General features: G+C 38.9%; 1 protein-coding gene across 1 annotated transcript in view; it reads left to right on the forward strand.

Annotated features, from left to right (window-relative positions):
* Positions 1 to 626: 626 nt before the first annotated feature.
* The window catches only part of LOC133128880 (zonadhesin-like), a 178874-nt gene continuing 153945 nt past the window's right edge, over positions 627 to 25555 (forward strand). Inside the window, exon 1 of the mRNA XM_061242687.1 lies at positions 627 to 789. Within this exon, the coding sequence (XP_061098671.1) occupies positions 627 to 789 (163 nt within the window). The remainder of the gene's footprint in view (positions 790 to 25555) is intronic.

Here is a 25555-nt window from a genome sequence, read left to right on the forward strand (position 1 = left end):
ATGTACAATCATGGCATGCATTCCAGTTCTGCCCACATTTTAAATACAGTAGTGTCATAACTCATCATTTTATTTCTGTTTTATTTTATTTTATTCGCTTTGTCATCTGTACTGTATGGGTTTGATACATTCATTTGCTGTTATTTTGTTTGTTTTGTCCTATGTTTGTCATACTTTAGCATTCAAATATTTTTTGTCTGCTGAATATTGTTTCAGTGGTGCTATACACATTGGTGATGATGATAATGAGGACTATTTTATTATTTGTATTGTAACTTATGTAAAGTATCAGGATAAAGTCATTTTGGGCCTATTTCTGCTTCTTTCCCTTCTCGACTCAGTGAATCTGTCCTGCCCGAAGGTTAATGCTGTGGTTTTTTTGACCCTGCAGACTTCTCTATGGCCTTGCCGTTAAGCACAGTGAATTTAATGCGCAATAGAGGAGATTCATTTTTCTAACTGTCATGTATTAAGTATTTTTTAAAAACCGTAAAACAGTGGGCCGGTTGGACCTGGCTAATGATGTGCAGTGGAAGCAGAAAGGCAGTTTAATTGTGATATAGATCCCTGTGTCTGCACTTTGCAGCGAACTCATACATATAAGAGCTCGCTAATGGTTTGTGAATATGACCCTCTCCGGACTCAGAACGCTACAGGGCTCCGTTCCGAAGGTTGAGGGGGTTGGGAGGGGGGTGAAGTCCGACGACAGCGGAACGGATGCCTGGAACCGCGTGGAGCAAATCTCCAAACTTCCTTCAGGCTCCTTCCTGACTATTGGTGTCTGGAGACGTGAAAATGAATAATTTAGCAGCCCTTGGGCAAAGCCTGCTTATATAGTCAAGCACGCAGTCATGTGACTTGCAGTAATGAGCTTTACCTTAATATTCCTTGTCCCGGGACAGTTTAGGACCCCACGCCTTGCTCTCTCGGGCCTCACTTAAGAAAACCCCTCTGACAGGGGATATGAGAATTTAGCTGAGGAACAATTAATATTTCATAGGGGGTCAGATTTGGGTAGTGTCTATATTCCAGGGTACTCTATTACATTTATATTGAATTTCATTCTTTGGACCTCCTCCTGACCCTCTCACTGGTGGGAGGTACAGACTTGCAGGATGGCTTTAGCGGTGATCTTGAATGGGACAGTGGGACCACAGAGAAGAGGCGATGCTTCCACTAATAAGCCATTTCAGTTTCCAAGGCAACAGAGTTCAAGGTTCATCTCACCGGCAAGTCTGAGCTTTAGTCTTCATGATCCTGTTTTAGAAACCTCTCATTTATATCTATTAACTTCATTCTTGCGAGCTACATCACCATCTCTGCAGTTGTGGTGGATATGTAAACTATTATTTACAGTTTATACTGCCTCCGCTGTATAAACCATGGAGAAATACAGTGAATTTCAAATTACTATAGTAGCGCCAATAGCTACACTTCAGGTGTGACACAGTTATTGAAATGAGTGATACAGAACTATAAAAGTACACATCATGAGTAGCACATTAAACATCCTAAATTATGATCGCAATACTAGACATATGCAACAGAATAAGTTGATGTAATATCCACTAAAGCACGCACTGTACTAATCTACTACTGAATTGTCTAGGGTTATTTCATAGTGGCTGGGAATAATTATAATAAAAGAAGAAAAATTTGCTGCTATTATTAGAGTTTTATATTCTCCCTAAATTATACCAGTGCTTGAGTGATCTTACGATATAACTAACATCTGCCTAATGGAGCAGGAGAGCCATTGCCTGCTAGCAGCCTGTCCTGAACTGTAGTCATTTGTCTGAGGGTCTGACTACTGCCCCCTTCAGGGGAGGAACGGAACATAAAAGGATATTGATATGATATTGATTGAAGGGGTGGGGGGCACTCCTGGTCAGTCAAGTATAGCATTACCCCGGGCTAATAAGGAGGAGCGGTCAGATGGAGATCAGGTGGCGGTCTTCCGCGGTTGCCCAGTGTAATAACATATTTGATACTGATACTGAGCTGCCTGGCTTTTGACCCCCCTCAAAATAAAACCACCACAATGAAGCACATTGTGGAGTCAAATGCATGGCTCCTTTCAGCCAACTGAGAAGCAGCAAGGGGAGAGTCAGGCCATCAGATTCCCCCCTTTCTACCAGGGCCTCCCTGTGACTCTTCATGTAAGGAACGGTCACATGAGCTGCCGACTGAGACGTTTGCTGTGTTCGGTCTGCCGCTCAAAGGTTGATTCTGGCCACCTCGATACATCATCATCTGCGGATACCACATTATCCCAGGCATAAAAATGCAAAGTTTACAGTTAAGAGAACAACCTTTTTGTGATAGTCTCTGGGGTAAATTTTTAAGTGGCTGCTTTTTCGGTCATGTTATTTTGTTACATGCTGTTTTTGTAAAATAAAACTGATACATTCTTGCAGCACTATACAAGAGATGCAGCAGACAAGGACAAACGTTGTTCTTGGCATCTATCTCCTGGCTGGACTTTTGTGCTTGAGAAGAGGTAGTCTGGTACCGGCTGCTGTGAATAAGCACAAGACTACTCAGGCTGTTTGATTGGCTGGTGATAAAATTAGCAAGACTTTATGATTTGGAAATATAAAATTTGTTCATTTACGCCAAATGCCTTGGTTTTCCCAATGATGATTTTATTTTTGGTTATTATTGACCGTGTGTATAAAGCACACATATTCCAAAATAACTACTATGTTATTTAATCCCTTTCACAGAATTTCCTTTACCAGTGACATGTGAAGTGGGAAAAATAATTTACGCCTATTAGACATTTGAAAGAACAGTAAATTCCACCCCAAAGTAATTTGGCATTCAGCATTCCCAATCACATTAAATGTGGACTGGCTTATGTGTGTAGTGCTGTAGGCTGCCACACCATTATCGTCTAGGAAGGCAGATGTAAGTGCCTAACCACTTCATGTCAATGTGAAAAGGTGTGAAGAGAAATCCCATTTTAATACTGCTAGGCTGGCACCCTGAAGGCTTGTGCTGACATTAAATAGTCGCTCATTGACACTGCTATATTTTCCCTTCAACAACATACGTATATATCTGAAATATTAGAATTAGAAATGTAAGTATTTTTCCATAATACAAATGTAAACTTCACACTGAAATACTAATTTAATTTTATGAGAGTTAATATTTACAGAAAAATAAAATATGCTGAAACCAGCAGACCTGTTCATTCTGAAGGGGAAAAAACATAAAGTCTGAATACCACTACCGATTTAAAGGTAAGTGCTGGCCCTTCCAGCATTTTTCCTTCACCAATAACCATTGCTGTAGTGGTGACATGGACAAGCATAAGTTCAGCCATTTTGTTTCAATATCCTCAGAGGGCCTTGGGTATACGAAGGCAAACAGAAATTCAAAACAAACAGCCATTCTCTCAATGGCCAGTATTTCAGAGCATAAGCGATATCCAGAAAAGGTTATGATATTAAAAACATTATGATAAGAATTGTGTACACTATACATGGCAACATACATACGGAAATCCCGCCTTTGTGTCGCACAGCTTTTTGCTGTATGTTGACTAACTTTAGGCAAATCAACACACTAACTGTGATTGTGAAGGGAAAAAAATACTAGCTGTAGATTTTAATTATGGGTCAAATTTAAGGATAAATAATGAATAATGAATAAATATCACCTGACCTTTTGGCATAAAACAGTTGGTGCTGTTCAGCATGCCTGAAATATCTAAAAATTCTTTACTTGACACAGGTATTCCTTTCCACCATTTTATATAACTCCTCAGGATCTCATGAAACTTGGTGACCCCCAAAATACACACAGGTCTGTATGTCAAGCTAATCTGTAATGGAACATATTGTGTCCTCAATACGCCAGGTTTCAGTAAAGCATACCATATCGTACATCATCTTGTAAATATTAGGATCGGTGATCTCTCTTGCCTTTATCAGGCATCTAAATCCTGGCTCCTGTTGTTTTCAATCATGTTTCTCCCGCTTTAGTAAATAACCAATTTTCACATGCCCCAGTATAAAATTAATTAGTTGACAATGTCACTGTCTAGAGAGAGAGAGAGAGAGAGAGAGAGAGGCTGAAAGGGAGAGATTTTTCCTCCATCTGTATCATAGCGATAAGAAGAGTCTCCACCTATACACAGAGTTCTTGAGGAAGAAAGATGACTGGTGTATCTGTAGTAGTGCTCGCTCTAATCACATCCTAGAAACAAAAATGATAATGGTCTTTGTGCGCAGGAGGTAATAAAAAAGTCATCTAGTCCAAGTGGCAAGGTTGTTTCTGGGAAATCATTTTCTTCGGTCCTTGGCTGATATCGCTGCATTTACATTTTACTGGAGCGCTTTATGGAATGGAAGCAGCGGAGTAACTCACACACCTCCGCGGCTCTGCCTCCCAAGAACACTGACATTTCTGAGAGTCCCGGAATTACACCGAGTGACAGTATTCACGACAGCCAACCATTACTCCCTCTTTATAACAAATCATTCTCTCCACCAAAAGGGAATGGGGTTTTAACAATCAGGCAGTCATTTTATTTCTATTTGGATGAATCATCTAACTCTCAGAGGGAAATGGAGCCTAGGATTATATTTACTCTAACCAACAGACTTTCAGTGGAAATGTGAAGAGTTATAACTGATGGAGAAGATAAAATTGGTGTATTTGTATTGTTAAATGTGTTCTTACCGCTGAATGTCTAGGAGGAAATGTCACCTAGAATTTAGTGCAATAAGCCTACCGGAAGGAATAGGTTTGGATTGTGTGTCTGGTCCTGCTCCCACATTTTCTGGAATTTAAGTAATTTATTAAATACCAATTAACACAATTTGATCATTTCAGCTTCTTGATGAACGCACCACAGGTGAGGCAGGGCAAACATGGCACCAGAAACAGAAATTATTTTTTGGGACACAAAAGCTATGATAAAGGATACTTTATTTGTCTCTGAAATAGATAGATAGCCCTTTATTTATCCCCGTGGGTAAATTTCAGTCTCACAGCAGCAGAGATTAATAGAATAAAAGGAATAAGGGAATAAATAGGGGGAACACAATAGATAGAAATGCTAAAAATACTAATACAGTATGTTAAGAACAGTTTTGTGTATAACATATGAGAGTATAAAAATGTTCAAGCCTAAATAAACTCATGTTTGCAGAAGCTGTTTTAAACATTTCATCAGTCATTAGATGAGAAGTGGAATTACCTATAATCAGCTGCCAAGTTAAAAGTATCTATAAAATGTGCAGAATGGTGGCCCTCAAAAATGTGGCTTCAATACACAGTCCTCACTTAATTTTCTTTTAAAATTCAGTCCAAAGACCACAGGCAATGTTTACATGTTTCCCACCATCTGATAGTCACTCTTCTATCCTTCAAATCATGTTAGCTGATCAAAGCCAAAACTGGCCAACAACCTTCTGCAAGGATATATTTGTGGACCATACAAATTTTCAAAACATGCCTGATCTTCTAAGAGACTCTGAAATGCAGAAACTGAAACTTGTCCAAACCGCTGGGTGCCTGAAATGACAGAAGTAGTTACTTTAGAAACATTATTTAATACTGACACAAACTTATTTGTGTCAATATTTTATTGTGACAATATTTTTGGATCAATAGGCTACTGAACATGCCAGCTGCTGTACTGTAGATGCTAACATTACACATACTAAACATTTGGCCTGCTGTTCTGTAAATGCTAATTGTAGACATACTAAACATGTAGCCTGCTATACTGTAGATGCTAACTGTACACATATTAAACATTTTGGCCTACTGTACTGGATATGCTAAATGTGCACATTCTGATTATTCAGCAGGCTATACTATAGATGCTGGTTGTACACATGCAGTAGTTCTCACATGTACTTCAACTGGCACAATCAATCCTCATCTCTGGTAAGCCAACAATTTGTCATGCTTTGTCATTAGCAATAGGTCAGTGGAAGGTTGGCAAAGTAACTTTGTTCACCGCATGAAAGATTGCACGCGAGTGCAATCATTAGTTTATGTTTTATTTCTCCGCTAAAGTACTCAGACGTATCTTATAACTAATCACGCAGCCTCTTGGTTATATAATGAAAGGCTATAGTCAACACAATACTAGGTGAATCTGATATCAGAACACCATGTACCAACTAAAAGCCTAAAATGTTGAGTTTAAAGAGGCAGGTGATTCAGAAAATAATGGCATGCATATAGGTTATTAAGTATAATTCCAACCTGAGTCATTTAGATCAGAAATGGGATCCTGAGATTCTTCTAACACTTTATTTTATTTTAATGTTATGAATGTTTTAAGCAGAATACCACCCTGTGATTGTTTTGTGACTTCAGAACAAAAGAAAATGACTTATAAGTGAAAATGGCTCCCTCAGCAATCTTCATTTCTAAGAGAGGCTTTCAGTATAGCGGCTCCAATTTTTATCACATTTTACACAATATACACTCAGTGAGCACTTTATTAGGTATTTATTAGACTTGTTAAGTCTTCTGCTGCTGTAGTGTTGCGTGTGAAAATCCAAGGAGATCAGCAGTTTCTGAGATGCTCAAACCACCCTGTCGGGCACCAACAAGTCACAGATTACATTTTTTTCCTCATTCTTTGGTCTGAAAAACAGCTGAAGCTCTTGACCATGTCTGCATGCTTTTATGAATTTAGTTGCTGCAACATGATTGGCTGATTAAATGTTTGCATCAACAAGCTGGTGTACAAAATAAAGCGCTCACTGCGTATACATTATGGAAAAAAGGTATTTTTGGGGGGTTTTGTACAGTGATGACTTTTGCACTCCCATGCAAATATTCACTGTCTGTGTACTGCTTTTATGTCACTGCTACAGCCATGCAATTTGAAGATCCCTGTTAGTCCTGTAATGGGTCCACACCTCCTCTTCTGTTTGGACCCCAGTGTCTTGTACGGGTGTGGTCTGGACCTCCTTGCCACAAAAACAACTCTATACAAATTTCATGAAACGATAGGAGAAATGCAATGAGACTAAATCATTTATTGCCAATTGGGTCAGGGAATTCTTGATGTCGAAAATGATCTGGATCTTGATGTCGTAAATGAATAGCTCAGAGTCTATAAACTGAACTCCACCCATTTAATCCCCACATAGAAATATAGATGTAAATGTTTAGACTGATAGTCAATATTGCATTGCATTTGATTTCTCTACTATTGCTGATTGCTGATTAGTGCATACCATAACAAGTTCATACAATGTAGTTTGAAGCCGTTCACAGATTTACCTTTACAGTCCTTCACATAAATCGCTTTTCTGTTTTCATTCGACAGTCACCAGGATGTGATAAGAGTTATGCTGTTAATGTGACATTATTTTAAGCGGTAATAGTTAAAACAGTATTGTTTCCATTGAACTCCATAAAGTTCACAAAGTTCATATATGTGAATATTTAAGAAACATCTTCGATGACACGTTAACAGCCCTTAAATTCAGATCACATTTCCACCCATTTCTCCTGTCAGAAAGAACCTACAATATGCCTTTCCAAGAGGCATACCTGCTGCACAGGTTAAATTATGAATAATGGAAGCTATTCTGCTGTCACTCCTGTGATTCATTTCACCACCAACCAGTTTGCAATAAATAATTTTGACAAGCATATAAATACACAACTGAATACTGTCATACAGGATATATACTACTATTTTTCAGAAATGGATGGTAAAGGAAAGTTTGGCTGAATCTAAAATATGGAAGGAAATCACTTAAAAATCCTAATGATGCATTCACATGGGACCAATTGGAAACAGTTGGGTAAATGGTAATTAAGTGGTAACGCATTGCAGTTCAGCTATTCATAACTTATTTTTAAATTAATTAGAAACCACTCGGAAAATATGCATTATTAAATGGTAATTAAATGGAAACTACAGATGTTGGTTCCTAGGTATTACGAAACGCTGTTTATTGTTCAGATGAAAACAACTTCTCAAACATTAAACAAATACAAAGCAATTACATGTACACAGTGGTCCATTTTGGGACACAATTTGTTGAACATAATACAGTAAATGGCTTTGTACTCATGTGGCTGTGAGTGGCAGCAAGTAAATAGTTTTTGGCCATGATAATGAAATAAAATTAAAACTACATTGAGTGCCTGCCTAGGATTTGATGATTTGGAAGAGTGCACTTACAGTAGAAGGGAATGAAGTGTTTTAGCCCACAATTGGTATGTAAATTTACTCAAACATAGCTATAGTGGAGTAGGGCTAAAGTAGAACATTTGTCATAAGGTATATCAGCAAATGAAGTCATGAATCTAGTGAGTATAATATACATGTCATACCATGACAACTGTCAAAACGTCATGACTGATTCTGACATTCCGTGATGTGTGTCAGAGCATTCTGAAGCATTTCTGACATGATCATAAAGGTGTCATGAGCATATTTTCAAATAAAGCGTGACTGAAATACCAAACTAGAACTTTAGTTGGAAGTGGAAGAGACCCTTAGAGTATTGAAGACCAAGCTTCAGGCCTTGCAAGATACATTAGACGAACTGAACAGTCTGCACGGTCTAAAGTTCTCAACATCTAACTTGCTTGTGTTTCCTAGTTTTTTTTTCAAAATTAAATATCTATTTATTGCCAGCTTGATTGGCTCAGGTTGCCTCATTGTTCTGCCTCATTCCCAGAGTCGGACAGAAACAATTGAAAATCGGAGCTTATCTTCAGAAACTGCCACAGGAGCAAAGTATACAGAATGAGCTTTCTCTGCGCGAAAAACAACAAGAAACCATGCTGTAAACTGCAGCATGCAATGAAAAGATTCAGCCCCACTTTAATTTCTTTCTTTTTTCAGATAAACGCCGCCAGTCCTTGTTTTTCTCTGTTGCTTGCTAATGTGCTGCTGAATTGCTGCACCATTTTAAGAGGCCCTGGTAATAGTGTTCACGCTGACACAATATATTCACATTATTACAAAAAAGTTATCCGGGAGAGAAAAACAATGGCATCCATTTGTTATCACCATATACTTTTTAGAAGTTTTGTTCCATGAGAGGGAGGGGATGGGCTGAAACTCTATGCAACACTCACATTACAATGGCAGCCAATTAGGTCAAGAAAACTGTTTGAATATGTTCAGTTCTCTTGGAAAGGTTACAGTTCAGACCCCTGGAGATGCTTCATGTTGTGACTGCCCAGGACTCATGAAGCTTTGGCTATGCGTGAAGCTTCAATTTGTAGCGCAGTCTCACATCAGTCCAGAAGTGTGCTGCCACCATTATCTAGTATTTACGTGATGATTATCACATTTGGCAATGTTCATTATATTTTCTGCGATAGTACTGTGCTGATACATCAGAGGCAGGGTGTTTTTTAGTTCTGTAATACTGTGAAATCACCCTCACATGATTGGCAGAAGGCTAAAATATAGCCCCCAGGCCTAGATTACTGTAGGATATGCCAAGTGAAGGTAATGACGACACATAATGAGCACAAATCTGAACAGGCTTGGACTATCGAGCTAGTTTGCATTTAAGGACATGTATGTGCATCGTGGACACAAACAGCTTGCATGCTGCCCCCCACTCAAGTGATTCAGCATCTGCACAGCACTTCTTATGGGCTAGTCATCCGGCAGAAGCTTTAAGCCAACGTGATTTACACAATGGCATTTAATATAGTGAGAAAACAATACAAATTCCAGAGCTTTAATACATGTAGGGTAGGAATACCCCACTATACTAATGGGGAGGGGGACAAAAGCCCCTCTAGGTGAACTGACTTGTGACAGATATCACTGTCGAGATCAGTGGCTGTTCTAACCCTGTGTGTGTGTGTGTGTGTGTGTGTGTGTGTCTGTGTATGTGTGTGAGTGTGTGCACGTATCTGTGTCTTTGTGTGTGTCTGTGTTTCTGTGCATCTGTGTTTACTACATGTACAAGTGAGCACTGTGTTTCTACTCTTTCTGCCTCTCTCTACTGGACCTCCTCCCATCTCTTTATATACCCAACAGAGGCTCACACCAATGCCTGGAGAAGATAATGAGAAGAAGGGTATTTTTTTCTGAATTCTCCTCTTTCTTTGCTGCTCCTTCAACATCACCAGGTCACTATGGAAACCAGGGCCACGCCCAACACTATCGAGCTTTGACTCCTTAAGTAAGGAAACTCATCTGCTTTCTGAACTTCCAGAAGATGACAGGGTCTCCTGGTACTGGCTGATAAACTGCTCTCACAGTTCTTTAGCAGTGAATTTAAAACTCATTTGACTTCACTGGAGTCATACTGGCAGAATCTATAGTTGGAAATATATGGCCTGAAAAGTAATTCTTTAAAAAAAGCAGGATAACTTATAGGCCAGCTGGAAAGTCAATAAGCGCTTACTTGTTTCAGTTTAAAGGTTCCTCCTTTCTTATATTTATGTTTCTGAGTTATAAAATGTTAACAAACTGTGCTTCCCAGCCCCAGCCAATGAAACCTGCTCTTTCTTAGAATCAGCATTTTATGCATGTAATTAAATTTATGACCACTGTCAGGGAAATATATTTATCGTAACACATAACTTGGTGCAATGAGCACACCTTTCTGCTGCAGAGGCACTTAAGATGTCTACAAAATCTAGCAAACAGTTGGATGGAGGAGGAATTAATGATGGGAGTGACACCACTGCCGAGATCACATCAGGATGTACAGACAGGAGTAAACAATGCCAGGTAGCAAAACCTAAACCAACAGATGCTCGTAATAAATAACAATGTAATTTAACAATGTAGAAACTCCATATGGTGTAGCTCCCAGGTGATGCATTCAGCAAGCACAATGAAAGCACTTGTCCTTAGTTTAATAACATGCCCCGACAGCCTGCATTCAAATCTTGGCCGTGGCAGACTGCTGACTGTGTTGGAGAGTTACCGTGAGCCAACACAAATCTGTTACATCAGTCACGTTGAAGCTGCTTCCCTTGCTCTCACTGTGCAAGATTGACTGCAGCTGCGTGACCAAACAGAGTCTGTCTGCCCCAGCTGCGCAAGACCTGCAAACGTTCATGGCAAATTATTTTTGCAGCAAACAGTTACTGTTGAACGATTTGAAACAGACATTGCATTTAGTTCGCCACCAACACATTTTGAATACAAATTAATGGGAATTGTATCTAACAATGCCAGCTAGCTGATTCGTTGCTTGGCTTCGCTGTGCACTACCTTTTCAAACTATTAGCTAACGTTTGAACAGAAAAAAGTTTGACTATGTTTGCAAACATTAGCTAATGTTTGCAATCTTTAACACACATCTGGCATATTCTGTTCACCATGAACGTTAGCTAACTTTAGCTAACAGCTTGAAAAGGTAGATATGTTTAAAAAAATAAAAAATAAAAAAATCACTGGTAAGCAACAAACCAGCTGGAATTGTTAGAGCTAAGTCATACCTGTTTGGTGTTGGTGGCGAACTAAATGGAATGCTCAAATTAAAGTAGTTCAACAATAACTGTTTGCAGCCAACATAGTTCACCGCGGATGTTTGTTGTCTTGAACGCATGTCTGGAGGCTTTCAGCACAATGACTGGGAACTGAGAAGTGAGAGTGAGTGGCACCTGGTCGGCTTACCTCACAGGGCACGCATGCCAACCTGTGCCCACCCCATTGCAGAGACGACCCTCAAATATACAGCTGAGCTTTCCATATTGGCTTAAAAATGGTTTTTAAAGGACTATAGTTCCGCCATTTAAAAATATGCTTTAGACCCTATTAAATACTTGAGTGCATGCCTTTAAAATCAATGTTGTAAATAGTGGTGATAAAAATATTTGAAATGCTTTGATGGTCTTAAATGCTCAGATGGTATCTGGTTATTAAAGGTATGAATAAACCAGATGCTATCCTATTAAGGAATAACAAGAAGATTGGCATAGTGTAGCATACCACAACTCTAGGAACTAAAATATGCACAAGAAGAATTAAAAATAATTAATTATATTGCAAACTGCCATGAATTAGAATGTCTGACAAAAAATGGAATGTAAAATTAACTTGGGCAGAAGATGTAAAATGGAAGATGGTTTTGAACTTTATTTCCTTACAATGCAGGCAATCAATTCCCAGGTAACACCAGCATACCTGGGAATTATAGCATTGCATGTGTTTTTAAAACTTGAAACATGCACTGTTTTGATACACATGTTGAGATTTTTAAAGGGGTAATAAACCCTAAATCAATTTTTGTAAGAGTTGTCTTGCCTCCGTTTAATAGATAATATTCATTATATTGTTTAAAAAAAAAAATAAAAAATAAAAAAAAAGGAAGCCATGCCATTCCATTTTGTGTAAAAAATGGCAACACTGACTGAAAGGTTTAGTGGTTTGAGCCTCGCCCCAATCCGTGACGTGACACCAGGGTGAAAACCTGCATAAACGTAAGCAAATTAACTCCCCTACTTCACTACTCCACGCCGCGAGGGAGCAAGTCCGGCGGTGTTTCCAATCCACAGCAGATAAACCAAACGGAGCGATTTTCAAAATACCAGAATGCCGCCGAATGGCTTACCACACGCAAAACAGATTTGCACTTTAATTTCATCACACTTAAAGGCTTTTACCTATAAAACCGTTAACACCGTTAAAAGTGAAAAGGTAGGTAGTCTGGTTAGTTAGTCTAGCTAGTCAGTCTACTTTTCATGGTTATTGATCATAATGTAGTTGACGTGGGATTTATTAAGGTTACTTATTCGGATTCGCTTGTGGTCATTCTTGACTATGACACTGAATGCCAACCCCCGAACTGACAGCTTCGCCTTGTTGCAAATCGCATCTTTTGATATTATGCAGTGGGCGGAGACTGGGTAAAAGCTTGGGTTTCATTACCCTATAAAGGGCGAATTATAGTGATACACAATAAAATGATTAGTAAACCAACTCCTACTACTCCGATCTCTATTGGGCTCATATGTAGTCTGTGTTGAATTAACACTAGACATTTTACTTCGTATGCACATTACCCTTTTACTCTGACTAAGAGTATTTATTAGCTTTGGAATACATATTATAACATGATGTATTAATCCATTATGTTTTAATTAAAATGTTACTGGAATTCCATGGTACTTGGAATACCATGGAAGGAGTTCCTATGATAGTCTATCACAGCTAATGAGTGGCTGAGATTAATTAGCACTGAGTGCTCGTCAAAGGGATATTTGCATTTGGTGCATATTATCTTTCCGTACATTCACTGTTTGAGGTTAGTTTGGCATTACCACTGTTCATAATGGTTTGTGGAAGCCAGAGTAGCCTCAAGAACTGGGACTGATCGGATTTAAAGTGTGGAGAACATTAGTCACTGTGAGGCTAGGACAGTGCACTGTAAAGATGTGCTTGAAAATTAATCATGGTGCATAATAAAAATGTCCCTTTAATACTCAATTTATCATTCCAGCCACCACATTCCACAACGTACTTGATTTCAGAAGGCTGAAATTTGTTGAAAATTCTGAAATGGCTGATACATAAATATTTTCAATTTATAATAATACATCTTACATTATGGAAAGGCAGTCCATGTCCTGCTTGTGGAAAAACTGATTTACAATGGGCAATAATTGCCCTCTCCCTTCAGGTAAGCTAGACAGCATCAAGCTTCTGCTTGAGGCAAACCAAATCCTATGGAAGGCTTCCAGGGCTGCCGACTTCTCCAGGGTTGCATGCTGTAGCTCCTTTTCTGCCGTTGGAGATTGTTGGCATGCATGGAATGACTAACTGGATGGCCAATAAAACTGCTGTCCCATGCGACCCATTTCAAAGCAAGTAGGAGAGTGCTCCCCAACTAGCTAGTAAATTATGGTTATTAATTGTATCCACACACTGCCCACTACATCTTATGGACTGTTTCACTCTGCTTCAGAATGCCATAGGCAAAGGACTAATAATACATTTTTACTGGGTGTAAAAAGGTTTTGCTTCTTTATAGCTCATATTTTCTGTATGTTGTCTCACTGCTATAGTATGTGTTCATCCAGTCCAATATTATTTTTGATATAGGTTCCAACCCATTTTTCTTTAAAATGTTGGTTTGTTGATAGAATTTTGACTATGTATCACTTATTTGTAAATACAGGATGTAATTTTTTATTATTATCCTGGGGCCTCATTTATATAAATGTTCTTGATTTGAACAAAAAGGTAGTCTTTCCCAACCGGAAATAGCTTACAGTACATTGATTTAAAGTGGGCTATCGGCATCTTACACACCGGTGCAAATGGTAAATCTTTAAAGACTCCATTACATGTGAATGTGCTTTACAAATACCCTTTCTTGTGTATGTAGCCAATAGCATCTTATCGGCTTATGCCCAAAATAAGATTGGATTTCTTACACTGTAGTAATGCAGTTATTCCACATAGCCAGCAGGTAATTATTGTGACATAGAGCTAATATGAACTTTACATATAGATGTTATATGATCATCAAGGTGGGATTTTATTAGTAACTACATTTTCTCTGTAAGCCTCTATTTATGATACAGTTTCATGGAAAGACCATTTTAGTCAGATTTAGTATTAGTATTGGTGATGATGAAGGGGCCTGGGTTTGTTGGGGAGGATGGGAAGTGGAGTTGTAATTCTGCTTAAGGTCAAGGAGAGAAAGATTTACAGCAAAAGAGCATGTTCAAACAGTCTTTGCCTCATCCATATCTCTTGTTTGTTTGTGGGGTTTTTTTTTCATGACTGTCAAATCCACACCAGAGGGATTTATTAAGCACAAAGACAAACCTGTTTTTAATTGATCAGTGGAACACATCAGAGTTGTTTGTGCATTGCTGAGTGGCTTTTAATTAAAAACACAAAATTAATCCATTCAATTGTGGACAAAGGCAAAATGACTTGCAGTGATGACAGCTTTTTGTGTTGTCTTGAAAGGCAAACATATTCCTCTAATAATTTAAAATTAATCGCATACAATCAAAAGTTTATGTGATGGTAAGTAAAGAATAGCTAATCTCTAAAGATTTATGTGAAAGTACAAAAACAAAAGCAAAAAAGTTGGAAAATTAAAAAGATGGAAAACTACTTGACCTATTGATAGTTGCTAGAATAATTAGTATAGATCTAAGATACCCAACAAGAAGATACGAATGAAAAATAAAATGGATGATCGAATGGAACAGAACAGAAACTGCAATGATAAACCTCTACAAGGATATTGGTAATAAATAAGTTCACAAATAAGAAAACTAATGTAATAATGGATAAATTGCTCAGGTTAAGAGGTCGGTTAAGAGAAAAGTTGCATACCTTGATAGGAGCGACATGAAGTGGGGGCACATTTTGAATGGTCAGAGAGAAGTCAGAATTCTTAAGTGTCTCACCCAGTCAAGGCAAACCAATGAACCCTTTTTCAGTCTATCTTGTCTGATCTGACATCCTGCAGTGAATACCCATTCCCCATAACAGGACTTACAAACCCTCCCTCCAGTAGTTCTCAATATGTGAAGACCTATTGTGTGTGAACTCATGAGAGTTCAATGATGGAGCCTAATGTTGTGGGAACTGTAATTGAGTATTCTGATGCTTGAGATTCATAATATGCACAGAAATGATTATCCTTCTGGTTTGGGGCAGATGTTATTACTGCCATGCATATGCTTGGAATAGCGTATCGCTGAAATCCTGAAATAACAGCTGCCACTCACCGATATTGAATTACAGGTTGGAATGCCTGACTCATTACAGTCCAGTGTGTGGATGCTCGCATGATGCTGAGATACTGTAGAAGACCGCGGAAATTGTTGAGTTTATGAATGCTGTCCATTCATATAAAATAAATTTGTATTCCAGTCAAACTGGCTAAGCAGTCATTTCAGTAATTTTACTTGTTTAATTGGGATAGTCCACGTGAAATCAATTTTGAGTCCTGGGGTCCAATAAAAGAATGAAAAAGAAATAACAATTGCATAACCCAGACCAATCCATGGTTAAAGGTTAAAACTGAAAATGAAAAAGGAACAAGTAATGCACAATAATGAGGGAGTGTCCATTTTTTACATTTTCATGTTACAGGATGTTCATGTTATTAAACATCTAACAAACCAACCTATCCTGGCTATTACAGTTGTATTACCCAGTAGTCATGGTAACCTGTATGGTTCTTACAAAGTCCTATGTCAAAGATGAGGCCAGTGTTTGACTACTGGTACTTGTTGCCTCCAGGTAATTGTCATAGCAAATTAGCCATAACATATCAATGTGAAATGGTCTATTCAAGGCAATAATGATGATACTTAAAATCATTTTATAGATAGTTGACGCATACAATGAAAATGCACTAAAAGCAGAAATAAAACAGATTTTTTATGAGCCATTTTTTATGAGCCAGCTATACATTCAGCAGGTGTATTTGGTAGTAATTGGTAGTTATTGTTTTTCAGTTCTCAATAGTGTGTCACTACTTGTAATAACTTCTGTTCGCTAGGATGGTATTTTTGCTAGTTTCATTTAGCTATGTAAGCTGTTTATTGTTCCTATGTAAGTGTAAAATTATATTGTGTTGTAGAAAAATGGTTTCCGATATATTCCATTGTTAGATTAATCAAATAGGCCCAAGTCCTAGTTGTTGTTATAGCTGTAGCCCTTGAAATTGTACTTTCCTCTTGCGTCTTTCATCGCACTTGTCCCTGGTTATGTGCATTCACTTGTACGTTGTACGTCGCTCTGGATAACAGATTCCAGTAAATGCAATGCAATGTAATACCACCAATACTTATGACCCAAATTGATATTATGAATGCTCGGATTAATATTTAAATTAAATATACATAAGAGAGATTTAAGATAAAATACTTTATCACATTCTTGCAGCTGAGTCATCATTTTGAGTTGAGGAGGATGTTTCTTTTCGAATGTACTGTATTTTCTTTAGAAACTGATGTTGCACATGATGAAAGCCACCTCTTTGAAAATGCATAGCTTTGAAAAGTAGTCTCTACACAAGCTATTATTTTTTGTTGTGAATGTCTTTGCTTTTCAAACAATGTGAGCTTAATTATACAGTAGATGGATCCTCTATAATTTGAAAGCAGAAGGTGCACCTTTTGATTAACCGCTGTGATTCCACTTCATAAGACTGAAAACACGTCCTGTATTTTGACTGAGAAAGATGTCTTTCCTCAACTTGATACCAATACTTTTGAGTGGCTAGACTATACTGTAAAGATATTTACAGGTAGTGAACAAAAATGCTAACACAATAGGGCTGGAGCAGCACACAGTTTTATGGTTCCATAATGGTGTGGGATGCATTTTCTCATGGTTTGGAAACACTGGTCTTCATCATCTTCGCCCTATGTTAAAGCAGCTCTTGCTTACAGAGAGGGGTGTTTTCCAAGACGACAACACCCTGTACACAGAGCGCCCAGTGGTTTGAGGAGCATGACACTGATGGTATTCACATGTCATGGCCTTCCCCAGATCTAAACCTAATCAATCATTTATGGGATGTTGGAAAGCCATGCCTGAACAGCGTTGTTCAATTCCCTCAACTAACTTTGAGGAAGTGTGGTGTCACATTTCTGTGGTAGGCTTGCAGGTTTTAGACTATTGGTACACTATGTCACAATGTATACAGTACTGTATGCTGTAGTAAGCACACATGGTGGCTCAAACCATATTAGCTGACTCTGCATTGGTGTTTCCATTGTTTTCTTCACTTCCTGTACACGCAGAGAAATGAATCCAAATGTACTCGCTATCCTCGTGTGGCTTGATAATTGGTAGTTGCAGGCTCTCATTAAATGCTCATTTCCTATGACTTGTAATAAAACAATAAATGAAATTTATAATCTCATATATAATTTAGAGAGCCCATTGAATGTCTCTTTATGTTTATGTAAATCTTGAGCCATTGAAATCCTCCTCCAGTATCACTGCATTGTTCTCTGTTGGACTACTCATTACTGCTGACAGGAAGTGAGTGGCTGGTCATCACAACTGTCACTATTTCTTCAATTGCGGGCTTAACTAAAACAACCTTTGTCCGTTAATTTGGCTTTTTACCGCTGTGCTGGACTTTGGACTTTTTAAAATTGCTGTGCACTGTAACTCACCCTGGTAAATTATAACGACATAAATTATATTAAATAAGTCATTTGAAAAAAAAGAAAAAAACCTATGAAATTATATGAAAACCGTCAAAACAGCGACTATGCTTATGCTGAAGTTTCTCTTTGATACAGCTGCTGCAGAAACAACTGATTGATGTCATAAGGGTATTTTCTTCGCATTTTGCCTAAAATGGAGAGCCGGGTTTACTCACGGATCGTGTGTCTATTACAGGGGGTAGAGTCCATCAGAAAAGGAATGGGATGTCCTGCCAGTCACAGTGAATGAAAATTACAGTGTGATAGAACTGCTCCACAGAGATAGCGACACCATTCACCTTGATGCACTGCCATATCTACATATCCATACATTATGTATAACTGGGATGAAAATGCTGAAACTCAGACAGGTTTGCAAATTTGATTGAAGTATTCCAAATTCCACATTTACTAAAGTGAATATTATGCATACGCCTACTTGCAAAATGGGAGTTAATGTGGTATGTGTTCTGTAGGCACACTACGTGGTTGTATTGTCTCACATTTCCAAATTTTACCTTCTACGTGTTAAAAAATATTGCTATAGATATAATAGTGTACATAAATAAGATTTATTTCCTGTTTAATCTTTAGCTTCTATAAAAACAATTAACTTAGCTATTCAACAAAAAGACTGCCCTAAAATATGAGCAGAAAAATACAACTGAATAGCTATATTACACATAGGCGAAATTTTAATCTGTGCCACCTGATGCGTTTAATTACTTGAGTAAATCATGCCCTTGTTGTTATTGTTACAGCTATTAGATAATGATCTTAATGAAAAACTATTCAGCTAAACCAATTGTACAATGCCCAATCTGGTTTTAAGCTTGTGGACACTTATGAAATGTTTTCCAACTGGCATCAATATAGAGGGCAAGTGCCCAATGATTTGTGTCAAATGGCTCTCAGTTCATTCTACCCCAGTGCATGTTAGAGTATTTTTTTTCCTCTGTGTCTCAATAATTTTGTTCAAAACCACAAATTTTATGAAATGATAAATAAAAATGCATGGAAGTGTTACTTTCTCACTTTCTGCCAAGCTAATCTAAACACGGTATTTGGGTAAAACATATTTGCTATGTAGTTAAAAGTTAGATCACAGAATGGAAAGGGCACAATTAAATTTTTCAGTGCCCATTGTTAGTCAGATTATCAAGTACTTTTTTATTATCACACATACTTTTTATGTGTAAAAAGCACCATATGGCTCTAACTTGCAACTCCAGCTGTAACTTGCAACTGCAGCTGTTCATGTCACCCCACTCCTCATTGGCCTCCACTGGCTTCCTATTGCCACACGCATTCGCTTCCAGGCGCTAGTTTTGGCATTTCAGGCTGTTAAGGGGACTGCCCCACTTTATATACAATCTTTAATCACTCCCTACTCCCCAGCTAGACCATTCCGGTCTGCCAGCTCTGGTCCCACACTACGAGCACCTGGCGGTCGAGCTGCACTTTCACGCCTGTTTTCTGTTCTGGTTCCTTACTGGTGGAATGACTTGCCTACCTCTGTCAGGACAGCAGAATCCCTCCCTATATTTCGACGCAGACTAAAAACACACCTTTTCGAAATATACCTTAGTCTCCCCCCCCCCCCCCCCCCCCTTCTGATATCCCTCTTGTCTAACACTAACCCTATACGATGGCGATTTTTTAGAACAGCCCTTCATGCGGATTTTACTAGTTATGGATTTGATGCTTTAACCTGTGGAAGAACCTATGCCCTTGTAAATCGCTTTGGATTAAAGTCTGCTAAATGTAAAAGTAAATGTCAATGTTCAAAGCATTACTTCACAGGGGTTTTCCTTTTTCATTTTCTGTTGCAATATTTGGTGGCTCAGAAGATGTTACATTAATGTAATTGAACCACACTTCCCCTTCCCACTGTATACAACTGCAATTCTGTCAAAAGAGATTCGCATTCACAAGGATTTTGAGAAATGAAAGAAAAATGAATATCAACCGGCCTTCATTCCTTGTATACTATGTTATTAGAAGCTACTGTAAATATTGATGACAATGCAGCTTCTTCATTTACTATAACGTATTTGAATATTGATTCTCACGGGTTGGATCTTCATATTAATGATGCAAATGCCTGCAGAGCTAGTTTGGGCAGACAACTCATTACATTACATTACATTATTGGCATTTGGCAGACGCTCTTATCCAGAGCGACGTACAGTTGATTAGACTAAGCAGGAGACAATCCTCCCCTGGAGCAATGCAGGGTTAAGGGCCTTGCTCAAGGGCCCAACGGCTGTGCAGATCATATTGTGGCTACCCCGGGATTAGAACCACCGACCTTGCGTGTCCCAGTCATGTACCTTAACCACTACGCTACAGGCCGCCCCTGTGAGCAGACGAAGTCCCGTCTGCTCACATGATGCTTACGTCTTAATGGAAGGGGCTATTTGACCGCCGACCTGTTCATGCTGCTCTACTGCTGTTCCGCCATGCTGTTGTTGCCTGCTAGCTGTGCTGTTGCTGCCTGCTAGCTGTGCTGTTGCTGCCTGCTAGCTGTGCTGTTGTTGCCTGCTAGCTGTGTTGTTGCTGCCTGCTAGCTGTGCTGTTGCTGCCTGCTAGCTGTGCTGTTGCTGCATTGCTAGCTGTGCTATTGTTGCCTGCTAGCTGTGCTGTTGCTGCCTGCTAGCTGTGCTGTTGTTGCCTGCTAGTTGTGCTGTTGCTGCATTGCTTGAATTGCCCTGCTCTAGAAACCATATCGCTGCCCTGCTGCCTTGCTCATTCTGCACGATGCTGCCTTGCTCATTCTGCACGATGCTGCCTTGCTCATTCTGCACGATGCTGCCTTGCTCATTCTGCACGATGCTGCATTGCTCGTTTTGGCACACTGTCTCTCCTATGCTGCCATTGCTCATATTGCATGCTGTCATCGCATCTGCTAGCTGTGCTGCCCAATTTGCTTGAATAATCCTGCTTTTTCCTAAACTCATGCATCAAACCTCAATGGCTTTTGCTGAATCATCTTGAGTTGTCTGACGGAAATCTATTCTGTCTCATCCCTACAACTGTCACGTCAGAACCTTTAGTTTATTTTCAAGGGCTTAATCAATGTTATAAAGCCCTTGGCCAACTGTGGAGATTCATAGTTTCTTGCAGTTTCTTTTTCTGTTACACAGCAGGGGTGGTTGAAAAGCCGACTTTACTGCTGTCTGTAGACTCCATGTAGGTCAGGGGTGCACAGCAAGGGCCAATCGGTTTCAGGATTTTGTGGCAGCTTCTGCTCTCAATTATTTAATTGGCTAAACCATGTCTAAATCTGATATGTCTATAGCACCAGCTATAGTCTCAGTCTGCTGGTGTATCCTTGTGGTTTTACTGATCCAGTGCAGGAGTGAACCAGTGCAGTTTATGGAGCAGTCAGAAAACTAAAATGAAGGGAACTGGTTGGAAGAAAAAAACAGCATGTAGATAGGCCCTCCAGAGCTGGAGGTGTGCAGCCCTGATTTCTCCTCATTTAATCACATACAAACCTTAACACCTGTTTTTCAACTCACTTTCCATTCCCAATATAATGCTCACCTTAAATAATACTTTTCTGAAAAGGCCCATGATGTTCAACAAAATGTCAGTTGGCTGAGTCTAAACAATGTGCCAGGTGGTATCTAATAACAGAGCCTTATAATGATATTGCCTCTAAAAAACAGCCCAATTCACCCAATGGAGGAATATGCATTTTTACCTCGATGAATATTGTTGTAATGTGTGGTTATTTGCGTTACTGACAACTTCCTGTCAGCTTTGACCAGTCTGACCCTTCTCCTCTGACCTCTCTCATTAACAACTCATCAATGCAAACTCAAGACTGTTGTGCATGATCATTCCATGGTCAAAGTCATTTAAGTCATATTTCTTCCCTATTTTGATGGTAGATGTGAACATTAACTGAAGCTCCTAACCGTATCTGCTTTCTGTATCTGCATGATTTTATGCATTGCACTCTGATTAAATACGATTGGCTGATTAGATAATCGCATGGATAAGTAGGTGTACAGGTGTTCCTAATAAAGTGCTCAGTGAGTGTATAAAATGCAAATACTGAACCTGCATTTTAAATATAAAAAATAGGAGCATCCATTAAGGGGTTTGTATTGCATCAAATTGATATCTAGAGATGTGTGTGTGGCTATAGACAAGAGTAGAGGTTAATGGTTTATTCATCAGTTTTGTTAGTGACTTCAAAATGGAGTTGTTGCCATAAAGCTTTTTCCAGCTGAAAGCAATTGCAGTTTAAATGGCAGTTTCTTGCTTGTTTCACACATATCTCATTATTCTTTATCCATTACTTGCCTGAGTTACCAATGCAGCGGGTACACTCTCATTGACACATCCTTGAATGGCAAGTCATTTTCTTCAAAATCTCTTTGGCTTATCAATTGAGGGAGAAGCCATATTGATTTTTTTTTTTTTTTAAAGCCCAGGCCTCATTTATTAATGTGTCTGTGAAACCTAGATTCAATCTCACAAAATGTACATTTATGCATGCCTCTCTCAACCATTAAAATATAAACAAGGAGATAGTATCAACAGTAATAGTTCTCAATTCTAGAACTGTTTTACCTTTGTTGTTGTTGTTTTTACAGTTTTTTTATTTTTTTATAAAACAATGCCACTAACAATGTTAGGTTTGGTAGAAAGACATAATATCAAATTGAAAATATGGGGAGCAAGCTATGAGCTGTCAATAGCTAGCTATTATCGTAGATAATGTTCGAAAATGGCTAAGTCTGGCAGTACTTTTTCATTTAGCTCACTGTCTATGGAGAGGAATTAATATTTTATTTCATTTAGCAGACACTCTTATCCAGAGCAACTTACTCGGATTGCATTTTTACAGACAGAAACGATACAGGTCAAGTGCCTTGTACAAAGGTTTAACAGCAGAACCCCAGCTGGTAGTGGAATCCACAACCTCAACTTGAGTTCCCTATCATAAAGACAGTTTCTTAACCATTACACCATGCCCATGAAGCTACTATATTGCTTAAAATTACGTTGTTTAAATATTTTGTCGTGCATTTCCTTAGATTATTTAGTCAGGAATTAAACTATTTCAATTACATTCAACATGTCTGTGGATTACTGATGCATAGTAGCAAAAAAGGGTCAACTCATTGGTTTAAAATGATGACATGCTTCTGCGGCTGAGAACATCCTCTGTGTTTATATAGATGTAGTCATTCAAAGATATTTTTCTGTATTGTGGTGATTGAGATGGATCATTTCATTTCTCCCCATTTACAGTAGGCGGAGAAAATAATGGAGGAATTTCAGTGTCATACAGCTTAAATTAAACCACAAATGAGTATATCTTAACAAACAATGCATTGAACAAATGCCACTCTGGGATTTCTTGTAACATTACCAGGAGGAAGAATATCCATTAAGGCACTACCTATGCGAATATCGCTGCAGCTCAAATGCCATCCATCAAACTAATGATTCCTCAAACTTTCACACTTTGGAACAGTGAATAATGACAACCTAATAAAAATGTCATTGCTTATAAGATATTGTAGCAGCTCTGAGTTTTTGTTTGACAGCACCCCCTTTAGAACGATACCATTTAATTGACTGAAAGTATTTTGGGCGCATAAAATAAAATGGCATAGTGATGAGTAAACACATGATGATAAATCAATAATACACAATCAAACTAATTTCCTTTCTCTGACACATCCATTATATGCCAGAATGTTGTGTGGTTCCCTGTCATGATGAAATTTGTCAACAATGCAACTTTCCTTAGAGCTCTGGGTGTGCGAATCTGTGTGATTCTCGGTCACCTTCTTACCATAACAATGTAGGGACTGTGCAGCAGGGATCCTCAAATCTGGCCCCCAAATCTGGCCCTGTTTTTTTTTTTCCCCCTCCCAGGTAATTAACAAACCAGTAGTTCTTGGCCTTCAAGGACTGTGATTTGATGAGCAGGGCTGTAGAGGTAGAATCTCTCAATTATACCATTTTAGTCTATTTTAATAGTGTTGGAAAAACCTCTAAATTGGCATGCATGTTTTCATATTGGAATGGCTTATACTTCAGTAAAATTTGTCTCACTCAGATTAAAGGCCCAGTTATTTGTTTAATATTTCTGACAGCATTTGAAGATGTTTATTCCTTTGGACTAAAAGTATGTAAACAAGCGCAGCTAAGTTTCAACATTCAGCTTCCCCTCATTAATGAAGTTGGGAAGGAGTTTCACCTCAGATGGGATATATAACTGTCCTTACAAAACTAGCCTGAGCTGAAGTCCTTCCACGGTGTGATGTATTCATTCATTTATTCCATCATTCACTCTTGCTGTTCTTGAACCAGTCTGCCATTTGAAGCAAGATTTTTATTCCTTTAGACTGTGTCTGAGGTATGCCAAGGTACAGTTTTTAAAAGAACAAAGAGTTTTTAGATTTTCTGAGCTGGAGACCAAAGTTTGGTCTGTCTATTGGGTTCACTGGCCTTGATGTGATATTCTCTTTAAGCACCAGGGCAGAGGTGGTCGTTGGCGCATTTTATATCAGGTCTTCATCTGAGGCCGGCCCTGAGACTGCCTACAGTGCTTATAAACTATTCTGAATCAAAGCCTTTCAGGAAAAGATTCACCCTTTTACAACCCCCAACCCCACCCCCTTTGAAAAGCTGACATAGATGGAAATAGAACCGTAAAACGCAGAAAGGGGGGGGGGTGGGGGGGTGTTGTTGGGAGTGCGTCTGGTCTGACGTGCTCGCGAGAGGGTTCACATCGAGAACGTCGTATCCTTGTACGGAGCTAGACCGTTGGCCTGGTTGCCCGGGATTTTCAAACAACAGGGGCCCCTCTGATCTGCATATCGCTTGTTTGGCGGCACTCCTGATATCCAGATTAAAGAGGGCGAGCCCCCTGGTTGCGCGGCCTGGATTCAGGGCTGGAGGAGGGAGCGCCGGTGATCTGGCACAAGGACATCAGAGCCGGCAGTTATCTATTTGCCTATGTGCACTAATGGTGACGCAAAGTCAAGCTGAAATTCGCAAATCTGAGTTCGCACACAAATAAGTCCTGTTATATTGTACTCGTGAATATGGGTTTCAAACTAGGCAGAAAATGGCTGCCTACTTTCACTTTGGTAACTAACATGATTATCATTAATTTCCTTCATGCTGCCCCCAGATTATGGAAATTATTACAGATTTCAAAAGAAAGTGTGGATGGTGAACATGCAGCGTACAGAGAATTTCTTCTGAAGGCGGTATCAGTTCCTGCCTCCCTGTTTTGGCTTTCAAGTGAAGTCAGTTATAAAAGGGAGTGTATCTTCAATAGGCATTCACTTTATCATTTAAAATGATTTCAGAAGGGACTCAGATACAATCTTCTACTGCACCAACAAGAAAAGTTACTGCAGATTATTACAGACAGAATTATTGAATGGTTCACTTGAAA

This window comes from Conger conger, chromosome 5, assembly GCF_963514075.1.
Source record: "Conger conger chromosome 5, fConCon1.1, whole genome shotgun sequence".
In the NCBI taxonomy this organism is placed as follows: Eukaryota; Metazoa; Chordata; class Actinopteri; order Anguilliformes; family Congridae; genus Conger; species Conger conger.